An 18,302-nucleotide genomic window follows, 5' to 3' on the forward strand; every position below is an offset into this window, starting at 1 on the left:
TCGTAGTCGGCCTCTTCGTAGTACAGCTCATTGTGGGCGCTGTCTTTACGTTTGGCGGCAGCTGTAACCATGGCCCGTGACTGATTTCCATTACCGGGCTGAGCCCCCGCTGTGTTCCCCGGGGCTGCACCCAGAAGGAGAGGACAGAGGTAAATTGGTTACATCAGTCTGAGTTGGACAAGGCAGCCCCCCCTCCCTATTAGTGATTAATGGGCTGTATCTCAATCTGAATCATGGACGGAAAAAGTCACATTGGAGAAGAACTCAGATGTTATCAGAAGGTGTAAAACAGCCGTGAATCAACCTTTGCGGTCAGAATTATTTCCATCTTATCCTCCACTTTCTTTTCGAGAGTGATTTGAGGACATTGTGCATCAATCTTTGTTACTTATCTGGGGCATTCTGCCAGTCGCAGTCACAGAACATTTTAATTATAGCACTGAGAAAAGAGGTAATTTCCACTGGAAGCCTCCACATTTCTCCACAGACATTTTGATGCAGAAACCTTTTGTGGGGGGGTTGGATGAAATATTCATTATTTTATACATCAAAGGCCACAGTTCTTGTCTGATCTGTGAATTTACTGGTTTGTGAGACAAACCCATAAAACTAATGGAGCGTGCACAGGAGCGTATTAGAGTTCCTGTGGTTGCGTTGCAGGGGGAGTAAGATTTAGTCCATATTCATAAGGATCCACAAAGTTTGGGGGAGGTTACAGAGAGTAACCGCTGCAGGTTAGGTAAGGGTATAAATCATTAATAATCTGATCTGCATATGTGTGTTTATGCATGTGCGTGCAGGTGAGAAAGAGCCGCTGAGCGCAGTGATGAAATACGAATAAAAAATTATCCAAGTGCGCGCTGTGGAAAGAATGCTGTCAGTTCATTTGCACAAGAAGCATTGTAAATATTTTCCAGTGGAAATATGAGCAAACACCAACCTCTTTTTACCTCCTGGCCTACATATTCATGCTATGTGCAGGGTGACTGCGAATGACTGAATGAGAAAGAGAGATGGGTGCGTGGGGGTTGACGAATGGGGGAAAAAAAAAAAAAAAAGGAGAGTGGAGCGAGTGGAGCTGGAGACAGGAGGAAGGAGAGATGTGGGAGCATGTGAGAAATGAGCGTTACACTGATGAATTATTTAAGGCTTGAAATTCCACGGCCCCCTAGAGGCCTTCGCGTTGCACTTTGATAGTGAAGGTGGGGGGGTGGGGTGCATGGGAAGTGCTATGAGGACACCATATCCCATACTGCATCCCTGCTATAGATCCACAAATCCACAATGGTGTGTGTCGGGAAGGGGATTAATGGGTGGAGAGCGGAAAACCCTTTTAACTGCGGGAAAGAGTGGAATACGTGGCATTACAGGATGCATGGGTGCAGGGAGGCAGTGCATGAAGCGCACTGTAGCGCCACAATTGGAGTGTGTGTGTGTGTGTCTGAGCGTGTATCTCGCAGCAGTGTTTGCCGCAGATGCAGCATATACATTATGTCAGAGATGGAGGCTTCAGAGTGCAGTAAAGGTGGCGTGAGCTGAAGCGTGAAATTAGCAGCTTCCCGTGATAAAGCGCTGTGCAGAGTGATGGCGATGACTTTTATCTGTACTTACTGTCCAAAAGGTATGTTCTCAGTTTGTTTTTAAAAGCTGCTCACGGAGGAGATAGGGGATGGAAAAGAGAACATCACTACAAGACGGCAGAATGAGCACCCGACCGGGTAAAACAAGGGAAAGCAAAGGTAAAAACTAAAGAGACATTGATAAAAAATGTTATGAAATTATTGGGAGAAATGAGGCGACTAACCGTCTACGTTGTAGACCTTTAACCCGGCCAGGTGTTTGGCAGCTCGGTGCTTAGAGGCGGAGAGGAGGGCCGGGTTATGGAGTGGAAAATCTCTGTAGTAATACTCCAAAATGGAGAGAGCTGCCCTTTGAATGCTGTGTGAGAGAGAAAAATAAGAGCGAGTTGGAATACAATACAGTAGAAGACATCATTTAAACCCACTCAACAGTACACCTTTAAATCTTTGTTTTTTTTTTGCCAGACTAATTAGGATTAATTAAAATCTCTCTGCAGATTTAATCAACAGAGTACTGCAGTGATTTCTCCCATTAGTCTGCCTGACTGACGGAGACATTATCTGATTTCATCTATTCCACTCCCCGCATTCTTCTTCCTTGTCAAAACCTGGCATCTACATCCGCCACAATGCACCTCCACCACTGACTGCTCAGTCGGAGAATAGGGCTGTTACGCAAGCGGAGGCTAATGTAGCCTTGAACTGCAAACCTTGGACACAGATGAAGCGGGCCATGAAAATGTGGTGAGTTCATTTCTTTTTAATCTAGTCACCCAACAGATATTTTTCATTTTCAGATTTGTAGTCTTCAAACACCCCTGAACTCAACTGACCTGACTTAAGGCCATTTACAGTGTGAACTCTTGCACAGCTTCTTCTGAAGCGACTAAAGGCTTTATATAACTTTGATCACATATGCAGTTGTACTCCCCGAGACCAATGAGCTGACCTTGATGTGTAAAATTGATGCAGCTCCGTTGTAGGTTATTTGAAGTGGTTAGCCTCTCTGAATCCCAAGCAGTTTCTGGGTGTTTTTTTTTTTTTTTTTTGCTCCTGTAGTATTTCTCTTCAGTGTGAGCTCATTTTTGACGGTAATATAAAGTCCTGCACCTCTATGGAAAAAGCTCAGCCATGGCCAGGAGAGGAGGAAATGTAAAAATGTCTTTCGTGCAGTGCGACACAGTTATAATGCCACGAATTGTAATAAAAATAAAAATAAAATGAAATGAAAGTTGACGTCAATTTGATCCTGCTCTGTGTAAGCACTGTATGCAGTTCATCCCAGTTCAGCTGAAAAGTCTGAATTTTTGTCATGTTATTGTTGGTTACAGCTGATTCAATTATGTCTTTAAAGTTGTGCTGATGAGCTCAGAATTCTTTTGTTTTTTGCAGAATCTGATTAGAACTAATGGTTTGTTTTCGACATAAAGAATAAAGGGATTTCAATGCATTATGCAGATTCTGAGCTTGGATTTGATCAAATTTCCCGACCAAACTGCATGTAACAGATCAGCAGTTTAAGGCACATCAGAAAATCCAACAATTCTTTCTGTCTTTACAGTTTCTGGCTCTGACAAATGGTGTCATTAGGACAACATGCCTTTTAACCTGCCAGTGTGTTTTGGGATTCAGAGTTTTTTTGTAATTTTTTTTTTACAGTGTCTATTATGAGCTGCTTTCTTCTTCAAGTCCAGGTCCTAATTTCTTCTTTACCATCTTTCAGATTTATTCTGAATCACATTAAGGATGAACCAACTATGAACCCATTACATTTTTAGCCTCATCACATACATATTAGCTACATACTTGTGACTCATAGTCCTGCCATGGTCATACACTTGTCCAAAGCAGAATCATGGCAAGACAGCAATGATGAGTGCCTGTGTCCGGTACTTTCTCATCCCTCCCCCCCAGGCTCCTAGAATAGCCTACTAGCCGAGGAGACTACTGAGTAACTCAATTACTGCCTGTGCCACTGTTCCCTGTGGACATGAGACTCCAAGTGCACACATACTTCAGCAACAAGCAGAGTGTAATGACTGTGCCTCAGTGTGCACGGTGCAGAAAGGTCATGTTCACAAGTGCAGTTGCAAAAGGCTTATTTTATCAGTCTTATGTTTCACTGGGAATCATCGCTCAGGTTATTACAGTATAATTATAGCGTGCGTACCTGAGCTGTCCGATGTTGTAGTGGCGCGTCTCTCCGTCCGTGGAGCGGATAACACACACGCTGTAGCAGGGCTGGAGCTGGCGAAGCTCCAGCAACACCACAGCCAGGTAGTGAACAAACAGCTGGGAGTCCACCAAGGACACAGCAAACTGGACGATGCCGTGGTAGTCCTCATCCTGCATAGACCACAACACAGGTTCAGTGAAACATTAGCTGCTAGTTTGATGAAAATGTCTGTAATTTGTTCTTTGTTTGAACAGGAAAGTGTCACTGAGAAGAAATGTTTGTTTCAGCAAAATCCTGATAGTCATTGGCAAGACAGACAGCGATCCAGAGTATCGAAAATACTACAAAATGTCACAAAATTAAAATGAAGCAAAACACGTTTATGAAATCATGAACAAACTTGCTGACAAACATGTATAAAAGAATGCATCCTAGAAGTAAGCTAAGTGGCACATTAACCCTATTCAGGACTTTCATGTTGCCATATGTAGAAGGTCTTTCGGGGTCTGTTGGACCCCAAGAAGGAATATGTGCAAAATATTTGTTGGTGTTCATTACAGACTTTTATATCATGTTAAATAAATTTTCTGATAAGTTGACATATTTTTGGTTCCAAATGCATGACAAATGTCCTTCTTTTAATATTAAAAAAAATCTTCAAAAATGAAATAACAATACCTGTCACCTAAACCAAATGGCATGGGGTCCAAAAGACCCCAAAAGTCCTGTATAGGGTTAAAAGAGCTCTCTAAAATCATAAAAACACTCAACCCTGTACAAAGTAAGATTTTGGGATATATATGTTTGTGTGCATGAAGACAAGTCTTAATTAAAGTAAGGCCACATTGAAGGGCTGCTATTTGTTAGGCATCAAAGATAATATTGAAAAATGATGATAAACAGCCCAAAGAAGTGTCTGATTTCTAATAGTTTATTTTCTGTTATTATTACTACATATTGTAACATCACTGATCATCATCTTTGTTTCAAAATGTACATTTTTCAAGTTCAAGATAAAATATTTTAACCATCTCTTTCCAATAGTCCTTGAAATAATCATCAATGACATGCAGTTCCATCAGAAAACCAAATCGAAGCTTAAAATAGTGAAATTTAATCAAACTCATTTTACTCTACATGTCTTATTCAAAAATTTGCCAACTTTTTTTTCGTACTTAAAATTTACACACGCAAAAAAACACTCCACAGCAAAAGCAAGAAGTCATGAGTGCCTCAGCTGCAACCAACAGACATGTGACACAACGTTGGGATATGTAAGTTCTAGTTTTTTTTTTTATGATTCAGGGCATTGAAACTTTGTTATACGGCACAAAAACATGTCTGAGTTCTCTCTACTTCTAGCCATGCTGTTTCCGTTGAGGTACAGGAGTTTATACTGTGGTGAAAAATTACCCTTCAGTGAGTAAAAATGTGACAGAGGCAAAAAACCCCACCCAGAATCTGCCTGGGGTTCAGAGGGTTACATGCACTAATAGTGCACAGTTAAACCCACCTGTGCGTCAAGGATCCGGACTCCATAGAAGAGCCAGTAAGACATGGTGAGCAAGAGTGTGAGCGTGGTGAGGAAGGCACGGTACACGCACACCCTGGGCAGGCAGGCCCGGCCCGGCCGCAGAAACAAGGCCCAGACAGCCACCAGGAGAATGAGGAGCTTGAAGGAAATGGAGAGGAAGAGGCCCTCGCAGGCTGCGCCACAAGCCTGCAGCCTGTCGGGCCACATTAGTGCCGGAAGGAGCAGGAAGACCAGTGGAGTGGCCAGAACCAGCAGCCCCACACATGAGCCCACGGCCAGAGGAAGATAGCGGCGGAAGCCTTGGGTCCGGTCCTGGATCTCCTTCCCCAGGCCGACCACTTCTTCCTGGGAAATACTGAGCTCTGAGGTGCCCGTCACAGCGGTGGTGGTTTCTCCCCAGTTATCATCCTGAAAAGGTAAAGACAGTAAGATGAAGGTAAGGAGTGTTTCAAACAATTAATGTACATTATGCTGTAAAAGTTCTTTGAATGACTCTAATGCAAGAAAAAGAAGAACAATGCACTACATAGGTTCAGACCATTTACCATGGATGTGCTGGATTGTCTGTGTTGACACTTAAAGGGCCAGTTCATCTAAATTAAAAAACAAAATGAAACTAAATAACATGAAACAGCAAACTGTTTATCTTTTGGAGCTTGGTAGATACAGAGGGCTTATCAGAGCTTTTCTTTCTGAAAACAACAATGTGTTTCTGCCTTTTGGATTTGATAATAACATGATTTGTGGTTTAGAAAATCAAAATAAGGAGCCGAACGAGACTCAAAAGCTTACTGAAAAACTGGAGATAATTTTCTGTGCCTTCACCGCTTTGAAGGATGCATTTGACATAATCCTTTGGTCCAGTGCTCAAAAACTATATTTCCTGGTGCATCTTTAAATGTCTTTTTTTCCATAGTTCTGGTCGTCTTTACTGTTTTGGGTTAAAGCAAGAAACCCCTGAGGTTCATATCTTAAAACTTGTGCACATAAAATCTCTGTAAAATTATAGAAAATTTGCAAAGAGAAATTCACGAGAGACTGGCAACTCAACAACAATCATAAACCTAAATCAGAAAGACAGCAGTCCTGACATTTGTCCTATTTTACTCCCTTCTTTGCCTGTAGAATCACCAGAGACTTTATGCTCCATGCACACAGCACATCCTTGATGCTATGATGTTTGATTTTCCTGGAGTTTTGCCTCATTATGGCAAGGCTTTAAAGTCCGGCTGAAGTAATATAAGATGACAGGACAGGATGTGCAGTAAGGTTCACGTTGGCAGAGAGATGCACAGCGATGTAAGAAGGTATATGCACACACACACACACACACACATACACACACAGAATCCCAACAACAAAAGCAGCCTTCCATGCCCATCATTGCAAATTAGAGTCAGTGTTTTTTCCTTCCTAACTGTCGAGGTCATTTTAAGCATAAATCTTTCCAACAAAGAGACACAGGGAGAATAAATTAGTGACAAGTCTGCTGTAAAGAGGCATTTATTTTTTTGTGTGCCTGTCATTAATTCGTGTAATTAGCCATTCATTGTCCCCCAGAGTGTCACTGCGATGTACCGACTACAACCAATCACAGCAGCTGCAGCTGCAGAAAGAGAAGGTGGAGAAATGACAAGCTGAACCGATAAGCCTTCACACACACGTGCACCCACATACACCTAAGCACATCAAACAGCACGTAAAGCCCCAAACTCGAGCCATATGTGCCGCGTGAAGCTGCTGTGAAACCAGACAGGCTGCGAGGAACGCAGACACAAGACGGTCACGTTACTTCTCACCTGTCTGAGTGCGCTTTTTCACCGTAAACTAGGTCACTCTAGGCTACGAAGAAGCTAAAATAAGCTTTTTACAAATGAAGCGAACCTCTGCTGCCATTTGTGGAATATGAAATATGAAATCAACATTATGTTTGCACACTTTCAATCAGAAAAACGCAGCAGAAATGTGAATTCTGCCCTCCATTACGGTTCGCAGCCAATTAACTCAACCATGCTGGAGGAGGGGATGCCAACAGGAGCCAGAAGATGAATGAGCATGAAAAAAAAAGAAGAGGGAAGGAAAGTGAGAGAGGGGGGATGGCAGTGGTTAAAATGTAATAGAGCAGCAGATGAATAGAGAGAGAGGAGGTTGAGGGGGTGTGGGGTGCAGAGGTATTTCATCCCGGGCATGTGACTGCCAGACTAATGTGTGAAACGAGAGGCCGGCTATCTACTGTGACGTCAGCTCCATTTACTGTCCGATCTCATTTTTATTCACCTCACGTCCTTCCTCTTTTTCACCGTTCCTATCTTAAGCCAACCCCAGCTTACCAGGGTCCCAACCTGATAACAGGATCCGCGGACAGTCGATTTCAGAGCAAATGTAAAAACCACATCACGTAACTTGAACACTGACGCTGAATAGTCCCTGAAAAAGGCCTTCTTTTCTCTCAATTGCTGGTCACACTCAACTGATGATTTTCTCATACAACATCTGAATAAATGTTGGTTTTGCTTTTTTGTGCAGAAAGGATAAAATGCAGCTTTTAGGAAACTATAATGGAAACCTGTTAGACACAGCTGGACCCTGTCAGCTAGTCATTTTTAAATTATTAGCACCAGATTTTTTAAAACATATCTTTGCAGCTACAGTTTAGTGATTGAACTGATGTCCCAGTGTAGCAGAATTATCATTGGGCTGACAAACCAGTAGCATTTATGAGCCATGATCCCACTTAAGTTACATTCTTGTGTTGTTGTCTGATAAAAAAAGATGTAGGTGACCTCACCCTCTCAGGTTACACTGCACGTTTTAGTGCTCAATTTGGATTTACTGTTTAGATTAGATTTTTTTGTTTTGTTTTATCACATTGAAGTGCGCCACAGACCTAAATTGACCACAAAAGAACAAGATGTGACATGCATCATGCATGCAGAAGCAAACATGGAGGTTACTGAAGTCAGCGTTGGAGGCCCTACTCAGCAGTTAATGTGCACTTGAAGCCAGAAAATTTACGAGAAGTGTCACTGAAACACTTATGGAGTCTAACACCTCACTGTTGCTCCGCTAACTGCCTCCATCACAGCTGTCTTCCACGTTTGTATTCACCGAGTGACTCCCGACATCACACAACTGTGACGAATATTAATTTAGTGACGTGTAAGTCGCATGAATATCAATATGACTGAAAAAAATGTATTTTAAAAAAAATCTGTGCCTGATTTACGACCATATATGAAAATGGCACAAATCACAAGTTAAAAGATCAAATTTATGCTGCTCAGTCACATATGAGCAAAACAATAAAAAGTCTGACTTGTGCCACCTTTGCTGCAGTCTGACTGTAGCCTCAGGTTCACGATTTAACACGTCCTTAGTCATTTGTTTCAAAATAGAAAGTAAACACGGGGGAAAAAAGCTTTAAAATGACCATTTATTTTTGAATGGGGCTTTCTTCTTCGGCTGGGTGCAATGACTCCTTGTGACTAAACTGAGCCAGAACAGACCAGACTGGCTTAAACTGTTTCATCTTGCTCTCGGCAAGGAAGCAACGGCGCATATTTCCCAAACTGTCAGTGTTTTTTCTTGAAAACACTTTGTGATCACAGAGAAGAGGAGGGGACACATCACTGGTTTAACCAACTCAGACTCAACAGAGAACCCAGACAGTCTGTGCCCCTCCTCACCAGATGTTGCTCACAGAGCTTTGTTGTTTGCAGAGATTTTCCTTGATTTTATTGTTCTATTGTTCGGGAGTTTCTATGTGGTTGCAGGTAGGCATGGCTCCTTTGGCATGCTGGTCTGTCTTAGTCTAAAATAACTACATTTACTCATTTTTTCTGAAATCAGATTAAACATATGCACACCAACCGTTTATATTCTCCACCCGCCTCTGTTTGGGATACCCGATTGGAACATTTCATTCTCCCCATTCCTTCTGCCAAGGCGTAAATACAAACAAGCTTTCGTGCTAATGTCTCAGTTAGTGGGAGAAAACAGACACTGAGCTAATACACCGTTAAAACCAGCCTTTAATTCTCATCGGATTAATCACGAAGATTAATGCAACAATAATCAGATGTGATCGCTGTACAATGAAACGAGGAGAAAGCAAAGAAAGAGAATGAAACAGAGAAGGGGTTACAGGAGAGAGAGAGAGAACGACGTGACTGCCGCCTGCTTGCTTGGCAGTCTTTTCATCTGGCAGCGGGCGAGTATGGATTATGACGGGGCCTGTTCTACCACCACCACCACCAAGCACAGCAACACAGAGCAAAGAGTCTGCCAACTATAAAAACACAATAGCTCAGCCCCACTGGCCTGGGTGGAGGTTAAAATGACATTTTACATGTTGGTTTGTTTGTGTTGGAGAGGGTATTAGTGTCATACTGTGCGTGTGTGCGTGCTTAAATTAGTCATGGGACCCGTGAGAGAAAAACATTTAAATCGTTTGGCAGCTTTCCTTTAATTTACTGCATTCCTTTTTATTGAGGGAGGTTGTTTTTGACATCAAATTAGTCGGTGCGGCGGCTCAGTGGGTCCGTGCGTTACCTCTAATGGAAAGAGAAGCGAGTTGTGGACTGGTGAAACAGGACTACCATACGCTTTGGTGCATCGAGAGCTAACGCTGAGAGGAAATCGAAGCTGCTCCCTCCTGGCACAAAGTCACAATGTCTCACAAAGCAGCATGGACAGTCTCAGTAACAGACTTGGCGCTCTGTCTGTGACTCACTCACACACACACACACTCACACACACACACACTCACACAGAAATCAGGCTCCAAGACCGTATCCTTATGTCATAGGCATGCGTGTAAACATGGAGGATTATTCATATCAGCTTTCCTCAAAGTGCCGTTTGGCTGGATGCTAAGGCTAATCTCAGTCTGTGAGAATGTCTCTCTGCACTGGTGACTAGTCGGTGTTACAGCAGCTCTGCCATCTAAGCAAAGCTGTTCCAAAAACGCCCCCCCCCCCAAAAAAAAAACGCATTGGCTGTCTTGGTGACGGTGCTGATGGTTGTGGTGCTTCGCCATTTGGACACGTTTGCCTGGAGGGCTCACGCAGCACAATGGCAGATTACCTTACACCGCCGACAATGGACACAAGCTACGAGCTGACAATCACATGCCAGTGAGGAATGTGTCCTCCCTGCCAGAAGGAGATGCTGAGCAGAGATGGCAAAATAGGTCAGACTTCTCGGAAACAGTCAGAAAGTCTGGCTGGAGACATGTTTGTTTCCTAATTGCATTGAATAATGGTGTTAGTGTGGGTAAATGCAGCTTGCACTACAGAAACACAACGTTTCCGCTCTTCTTTTAAACATACAAATACACGACGAGGAAATGCTCTCTTTTCATAATAGATCAAGTAGGTCAGAGACACTGTGGAGGCAGCCCAAGGCAGATTTCTCTATAAAGAGTAATATCTATATCTCCTCTTCAGAGAAAAATCTCTTTTTCACTCGACTCTTCTTCTCTTTGCGTCTCCTTTAGGTTGCTTTAACTTTCACTGCAGTTTGCTTAATTCCTGCACTGAAAGGAAAACTCTGACATTTTGGGAAATAAGCTTATTCAAGATAAGATCATTTTCCAACCAGCAACTCCAACAAAAACTGTCAAGTAAAAACAACAAGTTGCCGTTTAATGAGGGGGTTTGTGGCCGGCATTTCACAGCGATGAGAAAACTAAAAGGAAGTCACTGCTCCGGAAAACAGCCTGTTTCCAGTTTTTGTGCTAAAGTGAGCTGACCAACTGCTGGCTGCGGCTTCACACAGGCACATATGAGAGCACAGTGAAAGTATAAATATTGATCCATGACTTTAAACAATGATCACAGCACTTGACTGCATCCTTAATCCTTGAATCGCTGACTTAGTCAAACATCCACTCCGTCCTCCGCTTGCATTATCATAGCATTTAGCTCATCTGTGTCTACTTAAAACCAATTTCGCTTGCAGAGCTCAGCAAAATCAGCTTTATGGAATGACTGGTACCAATTTGCTTTGCTTTCAAAGCCATCAGGCTTGACAGTTATACCCGGTATCACACACACACACACACACACACATATACACTGCAGCACAGTACTGTCTGTACAAATCCATCCGGCCCTACAAGAGGGATGCTAATCCTCTGACCTATTTGATCCCTTGTCGCCATTGTTATTTTGTGTCAGACCCGGGCAGCCAGCTGTAGGAGGACGAGTTTATAAGGTCAGGATAGAAAGTTCATACACGGATTACTGGGTCTTGCTTTATTCTAAAGGAATGCAATTACTGTGGCGACAGTTTTTAAAAAAAGCCTGCTCTCTTTCTCAGGATCCTGTTTTTGTCAGTTCATGGTTTTGAGTTGCTCCAATCTATACATTGATGGCGTTTAACATCAACAAATACCTGGGCTTCATCTGCCTGATCCGACGCTGGCGTGGGTTCTCCAGGCAGCGGCTCTCCGTTGTGAACGGGGGATTCCTGCGACGGCGTGTCGGGGGGGTTGATGACGACGGATCTCTCGGAGCGACTGCTGTCTTTACTGCTGCTGGCTTTGTGTCGCTCGCGGCTTCGATCTCTGGAAAAAACGTGAACAAAATGAACAGAGATAACAGTAGAACATGAATATTGTAACACAGACATTAATATGTTGATCTTTGATGAATGTGGAGGTCATTCCTTTGATTGTTTTGTCTATAAAATGTCACAGCCAGGATCACAGTTTGCTTGAGTCGAAGTTTTGTTGAACCAACAACTAAACAAAGAATCGGTTATTAACAGTCATTTGTCTCGAATGAGCTACAGAAAATTAGAAATCTCACATTTGAAAAGCTGCAGCCAGCAAAAGAATTAAAAAAATTAATTAGTTCAAACTATCACTTTCTCTTCATCAAAAAAACAAATCAACTAACCACTTCAGGTCTATACTTGTGCACATCAGCAAGTTTTCTGTTTCCTTTATGAGCATTCCAACAAAATTACACACACAAAACAAGAGCAAAAATTTGCTTAATTGATCATCTGGAAATTAAACAACAACAATACTCGTGTTTAATTGATTGTTGATTAATTGTTTGATGCCAAAATTACAGAAAAAATAGCTTCTAAAATGTGAAAAATTGCTCTCTTGTGTGTTTTGTCATCATACACTGAATATTCTGGGGGTTTTGGATTGCTTGTTGGACCAACTCCTATCACTTTTTAGGCCAACTGATTAACAAAAACTTGAGAAAATGAATCAAAAATGAAAAGAAACTGTTAGTTCCTACGTGGTGAAGAGCTGGTGGATAGGCGTGGGGGGAGAGGTGCTTAATACTCCAGCAGACAATCACAGGAATCAGAAACGGACTGGACAGGCATCAAATGAATCCCTCAGCTGCAGAGTACACCGAGTCAATCGCTGAAATAGGTTAGAGCCACTCAGCTGTGACGACCCTAATCCACCAGCTCCGCCCGTCTCAATCTCTCGCTTGTTCTCTCTTAGTCTCTCATCTCAATTATTTAGCTGTAACCAACATTCCAGTGAAAAAAAAAAAATAAAAAAATACCATAACAAGGGCTGAGATGTGAGAATCTGCATGTGATTGTGTAGAAAACATTTCATGTCAGGGAAAGGGCAGTGAAGACAGACTGAGTGGAGGCTGTCAGATGGAGACAGGAAACATACCCGTGTCGGTTTGACCTCCCAGAGCGACTGGAGTGATAGGAGTAGCCAGAGTGGGTCGACTCGGTGTCCATTCCGGCGCTGTTCAGGGCCGGCGATTGGGCAGGAGGATGAGGAGAGACTTGTCGTGTGGCAGAGAGGGTAAGTTGGCAGCAGTGTTCAGCAGGAGGAATGGGTTGCTATAGAGACGAGCCTCAGGAATCCACGACGACTGACAACTACCCCAGAGAGCCGCTTTAGTAACCACATTGACCTGAGGGGGCAAACAGATATAAGGGGGTTGGATCAAAAACTTGCGTACAACATCTAAGAAATAATGCATTACACACACTAGACAACCTTCTGTAAAGGACAGTCCTGATTCTTATCATTCAATTACATTTTCAAAGGGACCAGGATTAAAATATTAGAGTCAGTGCAGTGTAATGTAGGACTGGAAAGGCAGGTAGAAACGTTTCATAATCTCTCGTTAATGTATCAGCCAGACGGATTTATTCCTGTCCACTTATGTGCGATCTGTTTTTATACGGATATTTGATGGATGATTTTAAATTCAATTCTAACCTTTAAACTGCATATTTGTACTCTGCACACTGGGCTCGGAGTAATTTACAAGACAAACTTTATTTGGAAACATTTGCTCAAAACCAGACATTCGAACGTCACATTCAAATCTCTTTACAGCTCTTGAATAATTTGCGTTTATGCTAATATGTCTAAATGCTGCTGTTCTGGCTGAGTCTCACTTGTAAAAAAATAACGCATCTCAGGGGACTTTCTGGTAAAACAAATTTCAAAAATAAAAAATTCTTTGCACAGAATCCTACAGACATCTATTAGGAGCTTTGGGGAATAAAACACAGACCAGTGTGTTTAGTTTTAACCGATGCTCTCAGACTTTTACAAGATGCTTAGTAGACATGGATGCTGCTGGGTTTGTACTGAAGCCAATGCACTCCCCCTCCTCCTCCTCTCACCACCACCACTACCATCATAAAAAGACAGACCAGAAACTTAAAAGAAGATCTCTGTTTTCATCTTTTATTTATTCAGGAATCCAGTTGTCCTTTCTCGCAGTTTCTCCCACCCTAAAAATAAAGAGCTCAGTTCTTTTTCAAAATCTGTGTATGACCAAAAATGCAACTCAGGGGAACTTTTATTTATTTTACAATTGAATAATTTAAACACACTGAGTCTAAAAATTACTATCAGCTTAAAAAATGTCCACAATGTGCAACATTTTAATTTGAATTCACTGTAATTGGTAAAACCTATAAAATCATCAAAAAAACCCCCTAAACTCTGGTATTTCCTAAAAGCGAGCTGCACTGCAGTATATGCAATATTAATGACTTTTTCCACATGTAAGTTGAATACAAAGGGGTTTTGGGAAAACATTCTAAACTACCTCTCCATCCTGTCACTATGAGTTTGGATTAAATCTGCTGCAGACTCACTTCCTGGATTCTAATGTATGCATGAGGCTATCTTAGTGCCTCCCCATGCATGACCATTCATTTAGACCTCAATCTACGCCCTGTCTGTCTCCCAGCTGTTGTCCTGACAACCATCTGCCAATCACCATCCCCAGCACCGTTTCAGTTTACTAACTGGGATTATTCTCCCCATCATTTACAGGCTATTTGTTATCTCTGCAGCCAGTGGTGCATGCAAACACTAATATAGCCCATTCAGCACATTAGGACGTGAACACTATGGAGATCACGTTCTGAAAATTATGGTTGGAGGAAGACGCTGCTATGTAGCTGATTTCTGTTAACATGGGTTTAAATGTTTTTTTCTTCCCCCCCATCATTTATGGGAAATATCCCTGGTGTATAGGCGGAACCACAGATTTCACATTAGGGGGTTTGTCATACAATGCATATAAATTATGCACCATTACCACAATCTATAGGATTACTTGTGTAAGGCAAATACAAGAATTTGTACTATCTTACAAACCTGTATCATAAATGATGCTGTGCTGACAAAAAGCACAATTTGGCTGCATCAGTCTCCGCGGATGTAGCCACTCGTGCCACTGAAAGCAGGGGAACACGATGTTGAACAAGGCAGAGCCGCACATACGCAAAACCTCAATAAATAATGTGCTTGAACATGCTCGCAGAATCAAAGCTAATGGTGCAGCATCAAATTTTAAACACAGACCCCGAGTTTATAACAAGAAGAAGCATATACGTCTCATCTCTGATCCACATCTGGAGCGTCCACTGTTGCCTTGGCAACACTGGAGGCAGGAGGCCCCATCTAGCAGCAATAATCAATCACCCCCACTGAGAGCAAATTTGTGCGATACACTTATGTGTGTGTGCGTGTATAGGAGAACGACAGTGGGGGGTGGCATAGTGAGAGGGCACAAAGAGCAAACAATGGCTTCTCATCACACCCAGCACCCGTATGGTTTAAATGAATAAGCCTATGACTTGAATAAAGGCTGTTAACCCCCTGAGTGCTGATCTTTGAGCGCGTGGCGATGGTATGTGGGCCAAGATGATCCCCCTGAGAAGCCACTCATCCACGAGACGAGCATGAAGAGGCATAGCGAACCAGGCCATGTGGAAAAATCGCAGCCACGGGGTAAGAAAAACTATCAGTTACAAACCAGCGATAACTATGAATAAAGCATGCGGGAATAACAACACGCATCAGAGGCTGCCTGCTAACTCTGAGTCAGTCCACCCCAAAAAAAAAAAAAAAAGAGAAACCATTTGGTAGTACTCTGTGAAGGAGTCTGTGCAGAAAAATATACTCTGTGGTGAAGCGCAGTTGCATCGCTGCAGATTGTTCTGGTTGGCTGCACTGAGCAGAGACTCACGAGGGCAGAAACTGACACTAATGTAAAACAAACACTCACTAATGCGTTTGTTTAGCGGATTGAGGCTGTTGCGCAGTGGGAGCTACTGTAATTACACCTGGTCAGGCTCAGAGATGCATGCACATGTGGGATTACAGAATCTTTTTTTTTTTTTTTTTTAACTTATTCTAAAGAAAAAGCATAAACATGTGTGACTCATCGAGGAGAGCAGCATTCTCCCCTGCTGGTCCAATTCATTAATTAATCATACATTTGCAAATGTGAGATGTTCGTGTAACGTCCTCGGCTGCTAAGACATTCGCCCTCCAAAATGTCAGAGAAAGAGGTGTGTGGAATTTGTGTAAAGCGTCTGATGCAGTATTGGCACCCTAAATGGCACAGATCAGTCTCAGAGCTCATGCTGAGGCCTGGTTTCCATGGCATCTGTGCCCTCCCTCACACCCATTAGCCCTTGTGCCTTCCTTCCTTCATGTAGACCCTGCCCTGGTGGCATTATGCCATAATCTGCCAGATGCAGCAGCTGGCGGTCTGCTGCGTTAGCTTACTCTTTATCAGTCGTTCACGATTTCAAAGCAATCTATAAACTACGAAACTCTTAGCTACTGTGCAAAATATACAACAGATAGTATGCTAGAGCCTCAGCGTAGCCTATTATAATATAAATCAATTTTCATTATTGATTCATCTGCTGCTTATTTTTAAGCCAGATGTCAGAAAATTGAGAAATCATCATTTTTCCAATTTCCCTCCATTGCTTGTTTTATTCCACAGTATCCAATGGATAACATTTAATTAGCTATCACAGATGAGCAAGAAAGACCAGTGAATAGTCATATTTTAGGCCCTGGACCAAGCAGTCTGCTGTTTTACTGTAATAACATGCACTCCTTGAAAGTGGAAACACAAGCAGATGCACACATATGAGTAACACAGTCCACTAAGCTGCATAAAACCTCTCTGAAATCATACAAAGGGTGACACAGTGGGTGCCTGTTGTTATTTATAGTGATTACAATCTCCAATCCCTCCATGGACTTCAGATAACCCTTAGGAACAGCTGCTCATTAACATATTATACTACTGATGGGCTAAAATCACACCAAAGACCCAAAGTCATTACTTCTCTTTCCACATTGTGTTGACCTCACCACCAGGATGACGTGTTCAGGAGCTCGTTTCTTCTGGATTTTCCTTTCATTGTTTGCCGTTAGTCTCTGGCATTTGACTCCAGGCACAGAAGTATTTGTTAGATATGTGCAGAGAGCAAACCTGTGACCTTTGAGTGACTGGATAGAATCTCAGCCACTCCCACTTTTGCTGCTCTTTCACACCCACCCACACACATACACCCACCGGGTAAAAGGAGAAAGTTAAGACCTGACACAGTTCTCTGGAATGCAAACTTTAGTCCCCTCTGATCCGCTCATGTGGAACTAAATAAAAGTACAGTACAGAAAGCGAGCGAACAGGAGGGAGGAGGTGCGGGCTGGGAGGGTTGTGGACAAGACACCTCGGTGCATTCCTGCTTTAAATGTAGCACATACTGGAAGCTACTCTATAATACATTACACCATGCTACCCAAGCTTTGAATGCTCCTTTTTAGCTGCAGCTCTCATTACACCTCTGACACACTGGCCTGCAGGGCTGAAAACCCTGGTTTTTAGAGGAGAACAATGGCCAAAGCCATGCCAACACCACTTTCTTTTGATCATTTATGCCAAGATGACTCATCTATCCAAGGGGTTCCCAGACATTACACCGTCCCCGGCCTCTTTACACCGGGACCTATCAGCACTGCTTAATAATAAATAAGTGTGGATGCTGCACAGTTACACCCGCAGCATCATGACCCAGGGAGACAGCACCCAAAAGCTCAGAGGAGACACGTGAAGGCGCTTCAGTCATAGTAACACCTCATCCAGCTGCGCACAGCGCGCCCTCCAGACAGCTGCTGATGATGGCGATGCGCACCGTCACCCTGCAGAGGCAGCCCCGATCCGCCTGCATTTTATAGGCTAGTGGGTCTGAAAGAGCAAGAGGGATGTTACTTCTCTATTACACAGCTGCAGTTTCGGTTACAGCAGCAGATCTGGTTACATTCGGAAGCCTTATTACACACCGCAGGCTATATAATCTACAATCAGCCCTAATAATCCATGTTGGTTCAGATTAAATAAATGGAGCAGTGTGCAGATAAAAAAAAGCAAAACTAAGGTGATCCCCTAATGAGGCTGCATCTGTCTGGAGAAAAGGAAACCATGTTTTTTTTTTCTTTCCACGACGGCGGCATTGAACTTCATCTGTGATTCCTGTGAGGTGGTGCGTCTCCGGCTCTTGGCAAAAGGACAGCCCTACCGGTGTAATGAACGCAGCATCACAATTATGGATTCGTTTACCTACCTTTCGTCTCAGAAGTGTTATATTCCCTCTCCTGCGTCTCGGTATCAGTGGATCTTCCGCCGTCGTGCTGCTTCTGCTGCTGCTGCTGCTGTGAGGCGCGTCTGTGCTGAGAGGCAGC

At 42.9% G+C, this 18,302-nt stretch overlaps 1 protein-coding gene across 1 annotated transcript in view; it reads right to left on the minus strand.

The window, feature by feature from the left end:
* LOC103352916 (vang-like protein 1) overlaps window positions 1-18,302 on the minus strand; it is a 25,159-nt gene extending 6,857 nt beyond the window's left edge. Inside the window, exons 1-7 of the mRNA XM_008275622.1 lie at window positions 18,185-18,302; window positions 12,948-13,197; window positions 11,687-11,858; window positions 5,270-5,698; window positions 3,751-3,926; window positions 1,805-1,938; window positions 1-124 (exon numbers count right to left, since the gene is read on the minus strand). The exon at window positions 1-124 is cut by the window's left edge and continues 20 nt beyond it. Coding sequence (XP_008273844.1) covers window positions 1-124; window positions 1,805-1,938; window positions 3,751-3,926; window positions 5,270-5,698; window positions 11,687-11,858; window positions 12,948-13,018 — 1,106 coding nt within the window. The 5' untranslated portion in view covers window positions 13,019-13,197; window positions 18,185-18,302. The remainder of the gene's footprint in view (window positions 125-1,804; window positions 1,939-3,750; window positions 3,927-5,269; window positions 5,699-11,686; window positions 11,859-12,947; window positions 13,198-18,184) is intronic.

Source organism: Stegastes partitus, unplaced genomic scaffold, assembly GCF_000690725.1.
Source record: "Stegastes partitus isolate 25-593 unplaced genomic scaffold, Stegastes_partitus-1.0.2 Scaffold56, whole genome shotgun sequence".
Taxonomy (NCBI): domain Eukaryota; kingdom Metazoa; phylum Chordata; class Actinopteri; family Pomacentridae; genus Stegastes; species Stegastes partitus.